Source organism: Candoia aspera, chromosome 1 (assembly GCF_035149785.1).
Source record: "Candoia aspera isolate rCanAsp1 chromosome 1, rCanAsp1.hap2, whole genome shotgun sequence".
Lineage (NCBI taxonomy): Eukaryota > Metazoa > Chordata > Lepidosauria > Squamata > Boidae > Candoia > Candoia aspera.
In genome coordinates this window covers 139,333,509-139,345,933 of record NC_086153.1, presented here as the reverse complement: position 1 = coordinate 139,345,933, position 12,425 = coordinate 139,333,509, and the positions used below count along the sequence as shown (strand labels likewise).

At 42.4% G+C, this 12,425-nt stretch overlaps 1 protein-coding gene across 1 annotated transcript; it reads right to left on the bottom strand.

Moving 5' to 3' along the window:
- IAH1 (isoamyl acetate hydrolyzing esterase 1 (putative)) lies at positions 1–8,708 on the bottom strand. The gene is made up of 6 exons (XM_063314312.1): positions 8,508–8,708; positions 6,477–6,529; positions 4,231–4,379; positions 2,402–2,563; positions 472–593; positions 1–252 (listed from the first exon to the last, which is right to left on the bottom strand). Exons 1-6 carry the CDS (start codon positions 8,586–8,588, stop codon positions 64–66), a joined length of 756 nt encoding a protein of 251 aa, XP_063170382.1. The 5' UTR covers positions 8,589–8,708; the 3' UTR covers positions 1–63.
- Positions 8,709–12,425: the final 3,717 nt, after the last annotated feature.

Genomic DNA, 12,425 nt, shown 5'->3' with positions numbered 1-12,425 from the left:
AAAACAAAAAGGAAATTTTATTTTCTATCTGTATAAAAAAGGCTACTGATGTCATTCTTTTTATTATTTCTTAGCCGTGGGGATCCCCAGGAGGCTAGCTTCAGGGTAGAGATGATCAACATCACGCCAGCAGGGAAGCAACTGAGGAAGGGCTGACAGTCGTTTTCCTAGGAGTGTCCAAAGCTGGTTTGCTAGAAAAGTATTTCCTTTTTCTGATAAATGGATTCCATCTGACAGGTAACAGCAGAAATCCTAGACCAGAGATTTCACAAAATGTTGTAAATGTGATGACTTTACAGACAGAAACCTAAGCTAAAATATTAATCATCAGTAATCATCATTCAGCTAACCTACCAGTTTTCAAAATAGAACATGATGAGCTTCTAAGTGAGACTTTGCATCCAGTAAGGAAATAAGCATCTTCACTTTGCTACATACACTGCACAATGATATGAAACTCAGAAATCATACCTGGTCATCTTTTTGCATAAGTGTCCATAGATCAATGACATCAGTGCCACATTCTTTGGCTACTTTAACACAAGCCTTTGCATATTCCCCAGTGATGGAATTCAGACGGTTTAATTTTTCACCTATTGAGAATTAGGGGAAAAAATACAACAAACTTAAAAGTTTAGTTCTAGTTTTGCTTTTTGAATAACGCAAACACAAATCACAACTGCATCCACATGATGCAACTCACTACCCTTAGGCTATAACACTGTACAGGTAGTCCTCATTTAGCGACCAGAATTGGAACCAGCAACTCGGTTAAGTGGTTGCTAAGTGAAACGACTGTGTTTAAGATCTTCAGCTTTCCTTTGCTTTACAGGCTTGTGAAGGTCATGTGAGAATTGATTATAGTTACTTTTTCGTGTTGTTAACTGCAAACGGTTGCTAAACAAGGCAGTTGCTAAACAAGAACTACCTATCTAGGGTCGAGGATGAAGAAGTCAGGTGCACAAACAGAATGACAATATAATTTCTTCACAGAGGAGTTCATACAGCTCCAGCCCCATCTAGATGTTCACAAAATTCAATTTTTGGAATTTTAGTTTGGTTTTAGTTCCAGAGTTAATTTTTGCCATTTACATTACTCCCAACCCAATGGTCTGTTGGAAAGAAAGCATATAAAAATCTTAACTGTCTTCCCTCTCCTTCAGCAGGATACCTCTCCAAAAACCTAAAAGTTTGGGACCAAATTTAGTGTAAGAAGAAACGCCACCAAAGGGGAAAGTGGGCTGCTTCCAGCTAGCAGCTGCAGAGAACAAAAACCTGAAAATTTCCCCCAATGCATCCTTCTGGGAGAGGCAGCCAGGTAATGAATTGGAAAGCTGGTGATTGCTCCATTCGAAACCCACCTCCATCCTACTGCAGTCACGTGACCCAGAGCAGTGTGTACTCAGCCCTCCCTCTGCTTCCCAGTGCACATATATACACAAACGCAGAGATGCAACATGAGGACAGAGCTGAAGTACCTACATACAGAAGTAACTCATTACTTTATTACAGAGGAGAAAATAGACCTACCCAATGGCCACTGCTGGTAAAGGGGTTGGAACGGATTCTGGAGCCCATGCTCTGCAAATTCCTCCTTGCTTGCTTGCTGTAAGGAGGACTTGACTTGACTTTTGCATATGGGTTCATAATGGAAGAGACCTTGAGTGTTCCATACATGAATGGAAAATCAAGTTCTGTAACAGCTCTCCAATCCCAAGACTCCTGTCTTGACTGGAAACTGTGGTCAGGGCCACAACTAGGGTCTGTGTCATCCAGGGCAAACATGGATTCCACGCCCATTTTGGCACCCCCTAGCGCTCATTTGGCGCCCCCCCAGAGCAGTGCCTGGGGTACATGCCCCATTTGCCTCCCCCGGTTGCGGCCCTGACTGTGGTGACGACATGATCCAGCAACATCCACACATTTTGCTAACCACTAGACCTGGTACCCATTTTTCTTTTTCCTGGCGAGTGCTATCCAGACAGACAAGATGGAGTGAGTCTGCAGAGATACGCACAGCACTGTACTGCTGCTGGGTACAGAGAGCCCTTCTGTGGACCACAGCACAGGGAGTAAAGTTTACCAATTAGAAGCGAATTTTGCCCCTCATAGCTTCACTGCAGATGGGCTGGAGCTACTGTGTTTTTAAAAAATCAAACATGTTTCTGTACAGTTGCATGCTTTGGTTCTAATTTTAAGATGGAAATAAATAAAACACCCCCACAATCATTATTTTATTTTGCAAAAAGGAGGCTAATAGGACAAACTTGGCAGAGCTGATGGAAAGAGGCTAGGCTAAACATTATATTCCTGGTATTACTTAACTATATAGAAAGAGGGAATGAATCATACAAGGAAGTTTGCCAATACAATTCAAACCAGGAGTAGGAGAATGCCTCACCTTTAGCAACACACTCTTTTTCCCAAGTAGCTTCATGAAGGGGTGGTGGTGTCACTAATATAATGTCCTGTTTGGAAATGTCCACAGAGTTGAGGTAGCATATCATACTTTTCAAATTGTCAGCATACTCATCCAACGGAACGTGCTGTTTGGGATTCTCATCTGTTTAAGGAGATAGTTAACATTCTGGTACAACAGTCATGTGTTCTGCCCATGTTGTGTTTCTTACACAGGCCTTCTCAAGCTGGTGCCTTCCAGTTGTGTTGGGAGGCCCAGGCCACCCAGGCTGAACACACCGAGAAGAAGCCATACTGGGAAAGATGAGCCAGGGGAGTTGAAGTAAAATGGTGTGTGTGTGTGTGTGTGTCAAGCTAAAAGTCCCAATCGGAATATGTCTTCACAGGGCAAACGAAGTGCTAGCTCAGCTATAAAGCAATTAGACACAAGGAACACTTGCCTGGGGTGTTCCTTCTTCCTTGAAAGGCACTCACCCCCTCCCAGTATGGACTTCCTTGAAGGGAAATAAACTGCTAGCTCAGCCATGCAGCCCTTGGACACAAAGAACACTGATTTAGACAGACTGGGAAGCAAGGAAACCTCTTGGTAACATACATTCTAAGCCCCTTTGTTTAAACTCAAGTCAGCCATTGTATTCACCCCATTACCTCAACATTCTGTCCTCACTAACACGCATTTTGCCATAACCCAATCCAGTTGTTGGCTGTGCCAATTAAACATGTAATTTGCGTAAGTCTATAAAGAGGGGCTGTAACCCCTCCCCTCTCTGAACTTGTCTTTGCCTCCGGTGCTGATCAATAAACCAACTTATGCTTCAGTGAAGGTGGTCTCCAGTTTAAACAAATTCAAAACTTCTCCTACAGAGCAGAGTTACTCACGAGAGAACAAAAGATAAGGAACCTAAAAAGATGAATTATTTCAGGTTAACGTATTCTATGTCCAAATCAGCTGTATGGGCAGAATCCACACAATGCCAGCCTCCGACTGTTCCTGGTTTCTCTCTATCTCCCCTCCCCACCCCACCCCATGCTACCTTGTTTTATAGAGGGAAGGCAAGAGTACCTGCACGATCATTTAAAATATGAGCCTGATGAACCCGTAAGCCACATAATTCACCCAGGGCCATAGTCTTCAGCTTGCCCATATTAAGAGCAGCAGCAGTGGTGCAATTCAAGCAGCTAAAGAAACTGCACCTTTAAATCACAATAAAAGTTGCTTATTTTATTCCAGATCCGATGCCCGTACATTGAACTGAATGCACCACAAGACACTCAGTGAGATGTTCTGTAAGTCAGGCCATATCTTCAACCATGGAAAAGAGTAAAAGCAGAACTGGCCCGCTAAAGCCATCATTTGACTCCCGCCTGCTTGTTGGAGTGCCCTTCCTCATCCCAACCCTCTGTCTGGAGGTGGGTGGTGGAGCAGAAGAAGGACGTTGCACTGCTGGCTCTTCTTTAGCAAGGCTCGCCCGGCTTCTCCCCTGGGGTTTTCTCAGCGCCAGGGGAAACCCTTCTTCTCTTCTCTGGCTTTTAGCTTCTCAATTCCAGATGTGCTTTTTGGGGAGAGGGGGGCTAACTTGTGCTTGTCTTTTTGTGTCACTGACTCGCTTGTAATCCACCACCAAATGTGACATTTACATCTTTGAAGTAAAAAAAATGAGTTTCTTTTAAAGAAGCAAAAGGAGGTTTCTGGACCGACGTGTGAAGACCTTAACATATCTGAAACAACACACTGTGCAACTCCAGCCTAACGAAACATCAGTTAGAAGACTGGGCTGGGGGAGTAGGAAGAAGAATCAAAATATACTATACCTTTCAAAGCACTGTCATTTGCTCCAAAGAAGACAGTTACTGCCATGATGTTTCTAGCATTGGAGTCTTTGGTGATTAATCTTGGAAGAACCATTTTACCCCACCTTGTATTGTAGCCAGAGAGTCCACGGTTCAAGACATCGCATCTTCTAAAATGAGCATATACATAAAATGAATGTGTGTGTGTGTCTGTGATTATGTAGTAAATCTACATATTGAAATGGTAAAGATTGGCCAGGGAATTATTCAGCAATATATTCTATACAGGTTACTCAGAATTAAGTCCCAAAGAGTTCACTGAGACATACTAGCAGTTAAGTGGGCTTAGCATGAATTTGACTTTCTTTTCCTCTCCTCCCCATAATGTGCTATATTCCATGATGAAAAGAAGCATTTCATATCTTTCAATATGTTTCTACACAGAATTCTTACATATTTTCTCATTTGCCAAACCTTATTTGCAATACAGAACAATCACTGTTTACATTTGCAATCAATGTTTCCAGTATGTTTCCAAATTAAAGAGGAAAAAATTGTTTTTGACAATAAGCTAGGGAACAAAGGCAATTCTCTTCAAAACCAGACTGGCAGGCCTTCTTTGCCTGTCATTGTGGTTCTCTCCCTGCAAATTTGGAACATCCTATATAGGAAAGTGCAGTGCTTCAGCTTTGAAGCCAAAAGGGTGCTTTGGAGCACATGTGGATACCCTGTCAATGTCTTCTTAACTCAAATGCCTATCTTCCTGGGATCACACAGCTACCAGGCACCAACAGGAGCGGCTGCATGCCCACCCCTGCTCCAAAGCACTTTTTACATTTCTGCACATCCCAGATTCTATAGCTGAAGGAAGTATGGACAGAAGTGCCCTATTCCTTCACATATAAACATACCCATATTAAAAATGTGGTTCTTGTTTAGATGATTCCTGCAGAATGGCCAGCAGAGAAAAGGGTGGGAAGTCTAACTGCAGAGATGACTACATGAAGAATCACAGTGACAGGTGAGCAACCTGTTCTTCAGTCTCTCTGCATTACACTCATTATATGAGTGGGTAGCAAGCTTCTCTACTTGGAGAGGCAGGAAAGAAGAATGGCATGGCTTCCTGGACAAAGGTGGCCTCTGCTCTTGCTTATGTGTTAACAACGTCAGCCAATCAAAAGTGGATGGCACTGACCAGGCTGAAGCATTCCTCATAGAAGTCCTGAGATTGCAGCAAACGCACCCATACATTTTTTGGCTAATTCACAACATAAGCTCAGAGAAGCTCCCCCACCCCACCCCCATTGCAAGTATCAAGGGAGAGACAGGGAAATTCAGTCTCAGACCTTCATAGCAGTCGCTGGCTTATGAAAAGATGCCGTTCTTATACGTATAAAGAGTGATCCAGGCAATGGAGACTTTGAGTGGTGTGGGTGTAGTAGTAATAATGATTCTAGTTCAAACGAAAATACTAAATAATTTTTAGAAGGAAAGGCAATGTTTGTGTGAAGCATAATCTTGTAGTGAGGTGCAGTGGATCTATCCACAAACTGCAGAGGTCACTGTTGGGTTGATATAAGGGCAACCAAAACTACCACACTGGGGATCAGTGCCCAGGGCCTATATATCATTAAAGATTCAAAGAGTCCGAACTACAGTTTAGAGGTCAAGTAGAGCTTTTAGAAATTGCTTAAAAATTGGTGGGGGGACACAATAAGGAGGCAATAAGGAAGATGACCTTGAGGGAAATATGCAGGAACTGTTGCCTAGGCAAAAGGGGTTGAAGCACTTTTTAAGTCCAGAGGAATGAGATAACATTCAGAAGTGGATTAGGCAGGAACCTCCCTTTCACTGAACTATAAGGAGGAGAAGGAGGTACAGCACAATCAGACTTCCACAATTCTGTTGTTATAGCCAATGTCAATGAAAGTAGATTTTGCCCTCCCATGGAGTTGATTTCCTGGTCTACCTGGTGGGGCTGCCAATTCATCAACAATAAAATGGGATGTCAAAGGAGATATCAAACAAACTTGGATTAACAAAAAAAGTGAGAAGTCTACCATTTACAAAAATAGAAATATTAATTTCACTAGTTCCTTAGTGATCTCTTATGATTTCCTATGTGCCAGATGAGAACACCACCAAAGATGTAACCTTGAGAGATCTATCATCTGAATATTCTGGCAGTATGTTTCTTCTCAATGTGACGAAAGAACTGAAAAGATGGGAGGTAAAACCAATAAATAAATAGTGTCAATATCTCTTACCTAACTAATCTATTAGCAAGTGATGCTCCCCATCCCTTATCTTGGAAGGAAAACTAGAAGAGAGAAAGACAATTAACAATTTAACAATGTAAATGCATAGATCCAAATCCTTACAGTTCAGCCTAGTGTCTCCTACATTATTGTATACAGTGTTGAAGCATCATCACACAGTGATCCACTGTTATCAATCACAGGACCAAATTTAGGGCTACCAGTTCTGAGTTGCAAAAGCCCCAGTCACTAGATGGCAGCAAAAAGGCACAGAAAACTCTTTTCTGTCATATAGGAGTTGTTCAGCATTTGACAGCCTGTATCTGGTAGCCCTAATTTCTCTGCTAATAAAGGCCAATCTCGCCTACCTCAAACAACCTAATGGATTTATTTGGAAGAATGACAAATATTTGCAAGGCAGAATAGGCGGTTTACTGATTATACTTTAAAATAGGACTGGAAAACCGCCATCCTCCAGCCTTAATGCACCGCCAGGGTTCCCAACCCAGAATCTAGGACCACAAACAAAGCCCCTTGTCTATTCAGACACCTCCATCCTCTATTCGCAGGAAGGCTGGAAGTGATCACCTCCATCCTCCATTTGAGCAGGAAGTTTGGGACCTTCTTTCCTAAAGTCCACATGCAAGGAGTGCTGGCCAGGAGGTGGGGGAGAACTTGGCCCTTGGATCAATTCTTCACCTTTGCCTTTGAGATAGGATTAGATGTCAGTGCTTTCATTTGAAATATTGCTGGGTGTGCATGTAAGTAAAATTATATTCTTATACTGTATAAACATGCAGTGTATCTGATCAAGGGGGCTGGTTGGCATCCTTCAGTACCAGGTTCTTCTAGACCATTTGGAAATAATTTGTAGCCAAAATAAAGAGGATAAAACATATATGTGCATATTAAGGTTTTCTGCAATTAAAGACTATCTACAAATGTTTTGAATGAATGAAATGCAACGTGTAAATGAAGTAATTTATGAATGGATATGTCAAATATCCTTTCTCATATTCCATTATGACTGTGAAATACTGGTGGGGGTGGACAGGCCCTGTCATATGTCATGGATCGTTATGAACAACTTCTGTTTTAGGGGCAAAGCAGAACCACAGGGTGGACTGAAAGTCCAGGCTGGAATCCTGCAGGAAGAGATATTCTTTTACTTGTTTTCACATTCCAAGGACTATTTTATGGTGGGTCAAAAAATTATCCATCTTGAGATTTCAGGTTAAGCATGACCAGGACCTCAACTAGGGCCTGTATCACGCAGGGCAAACATGGATTCCGAGCCCATTTTGGCGCCCCCCAGCGCTCATTTTGGCGCCCCCCCCAGCGCGGCACCCTGGGCACATGTCCCACTTGCCCCCTCCCCCCCCAGTTGCAGCCCTGAGCATAAGTGACCATTTTGACCTTCCCAACTATTTCAGCAAAATTACTGATGTTCCTGGCTGTAATTTCAATTACTGTATGCTGCTTTGGTGATTACTGTGGCTTGTTAAGAGAGGGGAAGCCAACTTACAAAATTCTTCTCCAATCTCCAAAATTCTTCTCCCTAATTTTTAAGTTATCTCAAAACAATCACCTCCATTTCCTCCTACATCTCTGGCATCTTCCTCTTTCCCGGTATTATTAGCTTGGCTACAGGCCTGGCAACCGGTTGTGGCTACATTGGACCAGCAGCTCAAACTGGAAGCCGTGGTCTGCCCAGACTGATCTAACCTTGCAGATTAAATCCTAAAGCTGCGTAGAAAATCCAGTTCACGTCCGCAAAGGAGGCTTTTTCCTCCCGCCTCTTTGTGCACCTCAAAGGAAAGCTCCGCCTGATGAATTTCTACCTTCCAGCAGCTCGAATCTGCAGGCGATCGGGAGGCGGCCTCTGTCTCGAGGTGGGGTTGAGGAAAAAGTAAGAGGAAAAGGACGAGAACGACCAAGATCTGGGAAAATGAATCGGAGGACGGGGGGAGAAGGGGCGCAGTGCCTCTGGGTGAGGGTCTAGCAGCGTCTGTTTGGGGCCATGCCCTCCCCCCGCGGTACCTCGGTGATGGAGTCTCCGAAAAGAACGATCCGGGGCAGCGGAAGGAGCCCCCGGGCAGCAGCCGCTTCCGACAAAGCCATGGCTTCGGTTGCAGGAACTGCAGGCGGAGCGCCTCCAACGGGCTTGTGTGTTTGTGTGTAGCGTGTGAGAGTGTGCAAGGGGGAGTGGCAGCTATGCCTGTGCTTGCGGCCTGTGCGCCCGCCCTTTGTCTAAAAAAGCTGCGGGACTTTCAGCGGGGACGTTTCGTGACCCCGAGCCGGGATTTCGTGTCCTCCGTCCGATTTGTCGCTCTCCGCACTCGGAGGCGAAAAGCGATGAAACAAAAATGGACTTGATCTTCAAGGACTAATCGGAGAGGCCCGATCTGTTTCCGGGACCTGTTCTGCCCAGCAGCCAGACCCTTTTCCTTTTTTCGGGTAGGCAGCCTCGCACCCTGGCAAAGTTTAGAAGGTGTTACCAACAGACCTAGACAAAAGTGAACTCTTTGTTCCCGGGCCCTGAACAGCCCTGATTCAGACAAGTGAAGAGGCCGGCGGAGAGGCACCACTTTCATTTTTGCCGGCATGAGGCGGTGAAACTTGAAAGGGATAATATAAGCAGCCCAGTCATAACGTTTAACACACCACTCAAGTTCATGTGGAAGATCCTGCAGACAAGGAAATCTCTTGTTCCCAGCCAGATCACTGCGGGTCCTCTGGAGGGCCTTTGGCTCATGCCTCCACACCCTTTCCCAAACATCCAGGGCTCACAAGGGTGATGCTGTTTTTTAGAAACCTCTTTCTTTGAGAGAAGGGTCTGGGGGCCAGGCTTCTCCCTTCCTCTCATTAAAGAGGGAGGGAATCGCCTACCCCAGCCAATAAATGAAGCAGCACAGCAATTTAAAAAAACTATCTATTTTGAACATTTTTCCTTTTTTATTTTTGTGCCAAGGGAAAAAAGTACCAATACAAATTTAAAGGAATATAAAACATAGATGATGCAAATAAATAAAAACCCAATATAAACAATAAAATACAGGCAGTAACAAATCCTAAATATCATATAGCTAATATATTCTCGTACCTCCTTAAAAGTTTACAATACTGTAAGACATAAGCATAAAACCTTCCCCATCCAAATATCTGAACCAAAATTCAGATTCCCATGTGTTTCCAGTCCCAGGTCCATTTGAGTCCTTTCTGCAGGAAAAAGGATAAAGGGCAAAAGTTGGATCCATGAAATCAAACATGAATTCTGCTGATTTCATGTGATTTACAAATAACTCAACTGAAAGCACCATCATATAATAGGCTGTAGTGGTTTTACAATATGATAGGCATCAGGCTAGAAACTGGGAGACCGTGAGTTCTAGTCCTGCCTTAGGCACAAAGCCAGCTGGGTGACCTTGGGCCAGTCACCCTCTCTAGCCCTAGGAAAGAGGCAGTGGCAAACCACTTCTGAAAAACCTTGCCAAGAAGACTGCAGGGACTTCTCCAGGCAGTCTCCAAAAACTGGACACGACTGAAGGGATTAAAAAAAAATTGTCCCAAACATTCAATACATTGCTTAATACTAGATAGTCTCTTGACAATTACTTCTGTGTATATCTACCTAGATATAGCTATGCAGTCCCTGTAGAAGGTCCGCCCCCTTCTATTAAAAAGATAGAGCCATAAGGAAATATAATTAATTCTGAAATCCATGTTAGACATGATAGTACAATTTGAAATTTAGACCCACTAGGCCACCTTGTTCTTTTGAATCTTGCAAGTCCTTGAATTTAATCCCTGGCCTTTTATTAGACTATATATAATTCATTACTTGTCTGTGCCAGCTGTTTAATACCTCATTCTCAATAGAAACTGGAATCATTTGAAGTAGAAAGTTAGTCTTGATGCAGCACAACAAAAAATTACAATTTTTTGTAATTCCAAAAGAATGAGTTAACCATGAAGCTTCCTTCCCACTGGAGGAGGCAAAATCAAGGGGCATTTAGAGGTCTGGCAGGGGCATCTACAGGGTGGGGGGACACAAATGTAAAAAATGGATGAGGCTTCGATCATGCTATTGCAATCACCTTTTCATTTTTAAAAAAGTTTGTATCGAAATTAAAAAAAAAAAGACAATACAAACTAAACTCAGGGAAAGAGAATAGAAAGTGCAAGAGAAAAGAAAAAAAAGAAAAGTATTTGAAGAAGTGACTTCTGATCTTCAACACAAATACAGACAAGTAATTCTTCACACCCTATAAGGTTACATGCAAGTATCTCTTCTTCCCATCACCCATCCCTTATCCATATGGAAAGCCATAAAGCGTTAATCTATCAGTCCTGGTACCAGCAAAAAGTCCACAAGGGTTCCCAGAATTTAATAGAAACATGTCGTAGTTTAACCTCGGTCAAACAAACCAACTTTGTACTCCTTCCTTTTGTTTCTAGCAATCTTGATCGTTAAGTCATTCAGATGTTGTGGGATTTTCTCTTCAGTTTTTCTTTTTCCCATCTCAAAGGCTTCTTCAGGCTTTAGGAAACCTCTTTTGTAAAACCAGTAAGTAGGTCATTATGTAGCTTATTCTTTTCCCTTGTCATTTGTATTTCCACTTTAACTGTTACCTCTGTTTTATAATCCACATTTTTTTTATCTTCCAGTATTTCAACAATTTCTTTATATTCTAATATTTCTGCATCGGATGAGGTTTGTTTCAGCTCTTTATCCTGTAAATCTTCCAGGGTATTCTCTTTCACATCTGTCATTTCTTCTTTAACATCTTTTGGACATAGTCTATCCATAGAAGCAGACATCTTTGCTGACACTGTACGTGTTTCTGTCCCCATTCTTCAAATATTTCCTGAAATATTTAAAATGTCATACCATTTTCTGTCATTTTGTCTCAGTGCTGACCAAAGACAAAAAGCAAACCTGTCTTTTTTCTTTTTCCTTTTATACCTGGAATCTTTAGTCCCCTCTGGTGCCCAATTTCTGAAATCATAAAGTCTCGAATTTCTGTTTTGACTCAAGGTAGACTAAACAATTTAGTTCCCATGAAGGTGCTGTTTATTTTTAAAATTATTTCCAAAATCTTATAGCAAAAAATATTCCAATTCATCTTGTCCCTTAATTCATTTATAACTTTCTTGGTTAAAGTCTTATTTAGCTTTGTGCCATTTATTTCAAATTCTTTAAATCTTGATAATTTTTTTTATTCTGGAATGAAGGTAAATTCACCAGGTGGCTTTGCAAACTTGTCATTTTGAAGATCTCTAATAGTCTTAAGATAAATAGGTAATTTCTGAAAGTGATTAGAAAGTGAGGTTAGCGAACCCAGTGTCCTTTAAAAGGCTCTGCTGTGGGTGAGAGCATGATGGCTTCCCTTTGTCTCCTGATGCTCAATTGTGCGGGAAACTGCTATCCTGCTGTCTCCTCATGAGCAGCAGCCTTCCAGAGCACAAGAGGGCAATCTCTCCTCCTCTCCTTATCTGGAGAGATTCCATGGGACTGGTGTACTTGCTAGTCCATCAGTCGTGGCCACGACACCATCTCTGCTTATTTGGAGACGTGCTAGCTCACCATTCCTTACCTGTAAGTCACCTTTTCATTTTTTTGACCCTCACCTGAAGATATCCCTATAGCCTGGCACATCTAAGGACAGGTTCAGGTCACCATACTGCTAAACCCCCAAACCAGACTTACAGAACCCTTGATTAATTTTCTGAACTCCAAATACCAGAGCAAGTTATATTCTCTAGAGTATCAATATGTATCTGTGATCACTGAAGTTTTGTATATTACTGCAAATCAACCCAAGATACAACTCTTATGTGCTTGTGCATACATGCACATATGTTCCAGACATAGATAATATTCTTTTTCAACTCTAGTACTTGTACTGCAACTTCTGTGAATTCTAGTGTATTGCAATATCAGGTTGTATTAATGCA

Bases quoted from the DNA above. Each gene is read 5' to 3' on its own strand.
- IAH1 (XM_063314312.1), bottom strand. From the start codon at position 8,588: ATGGCTTTGTCGGAAGCGGCTGCTGCCCGGGGGCTCCTTCCGCTGCCC. The intron at 6,530-8,507 runs GTACCGCGGGGG...TCTCTCTTCTAG, and splicing joins TCGGAGACTCCATCACCGAG to TTTTCCTTCCAAGATAAGGG. The intron at 253-471 runs GTATGATTTCTG...TCTCTGGTCTAG, and splicing joins TTATGCAAAAAGATGACCAG to GATTTCTGCTGTTACCTGTC.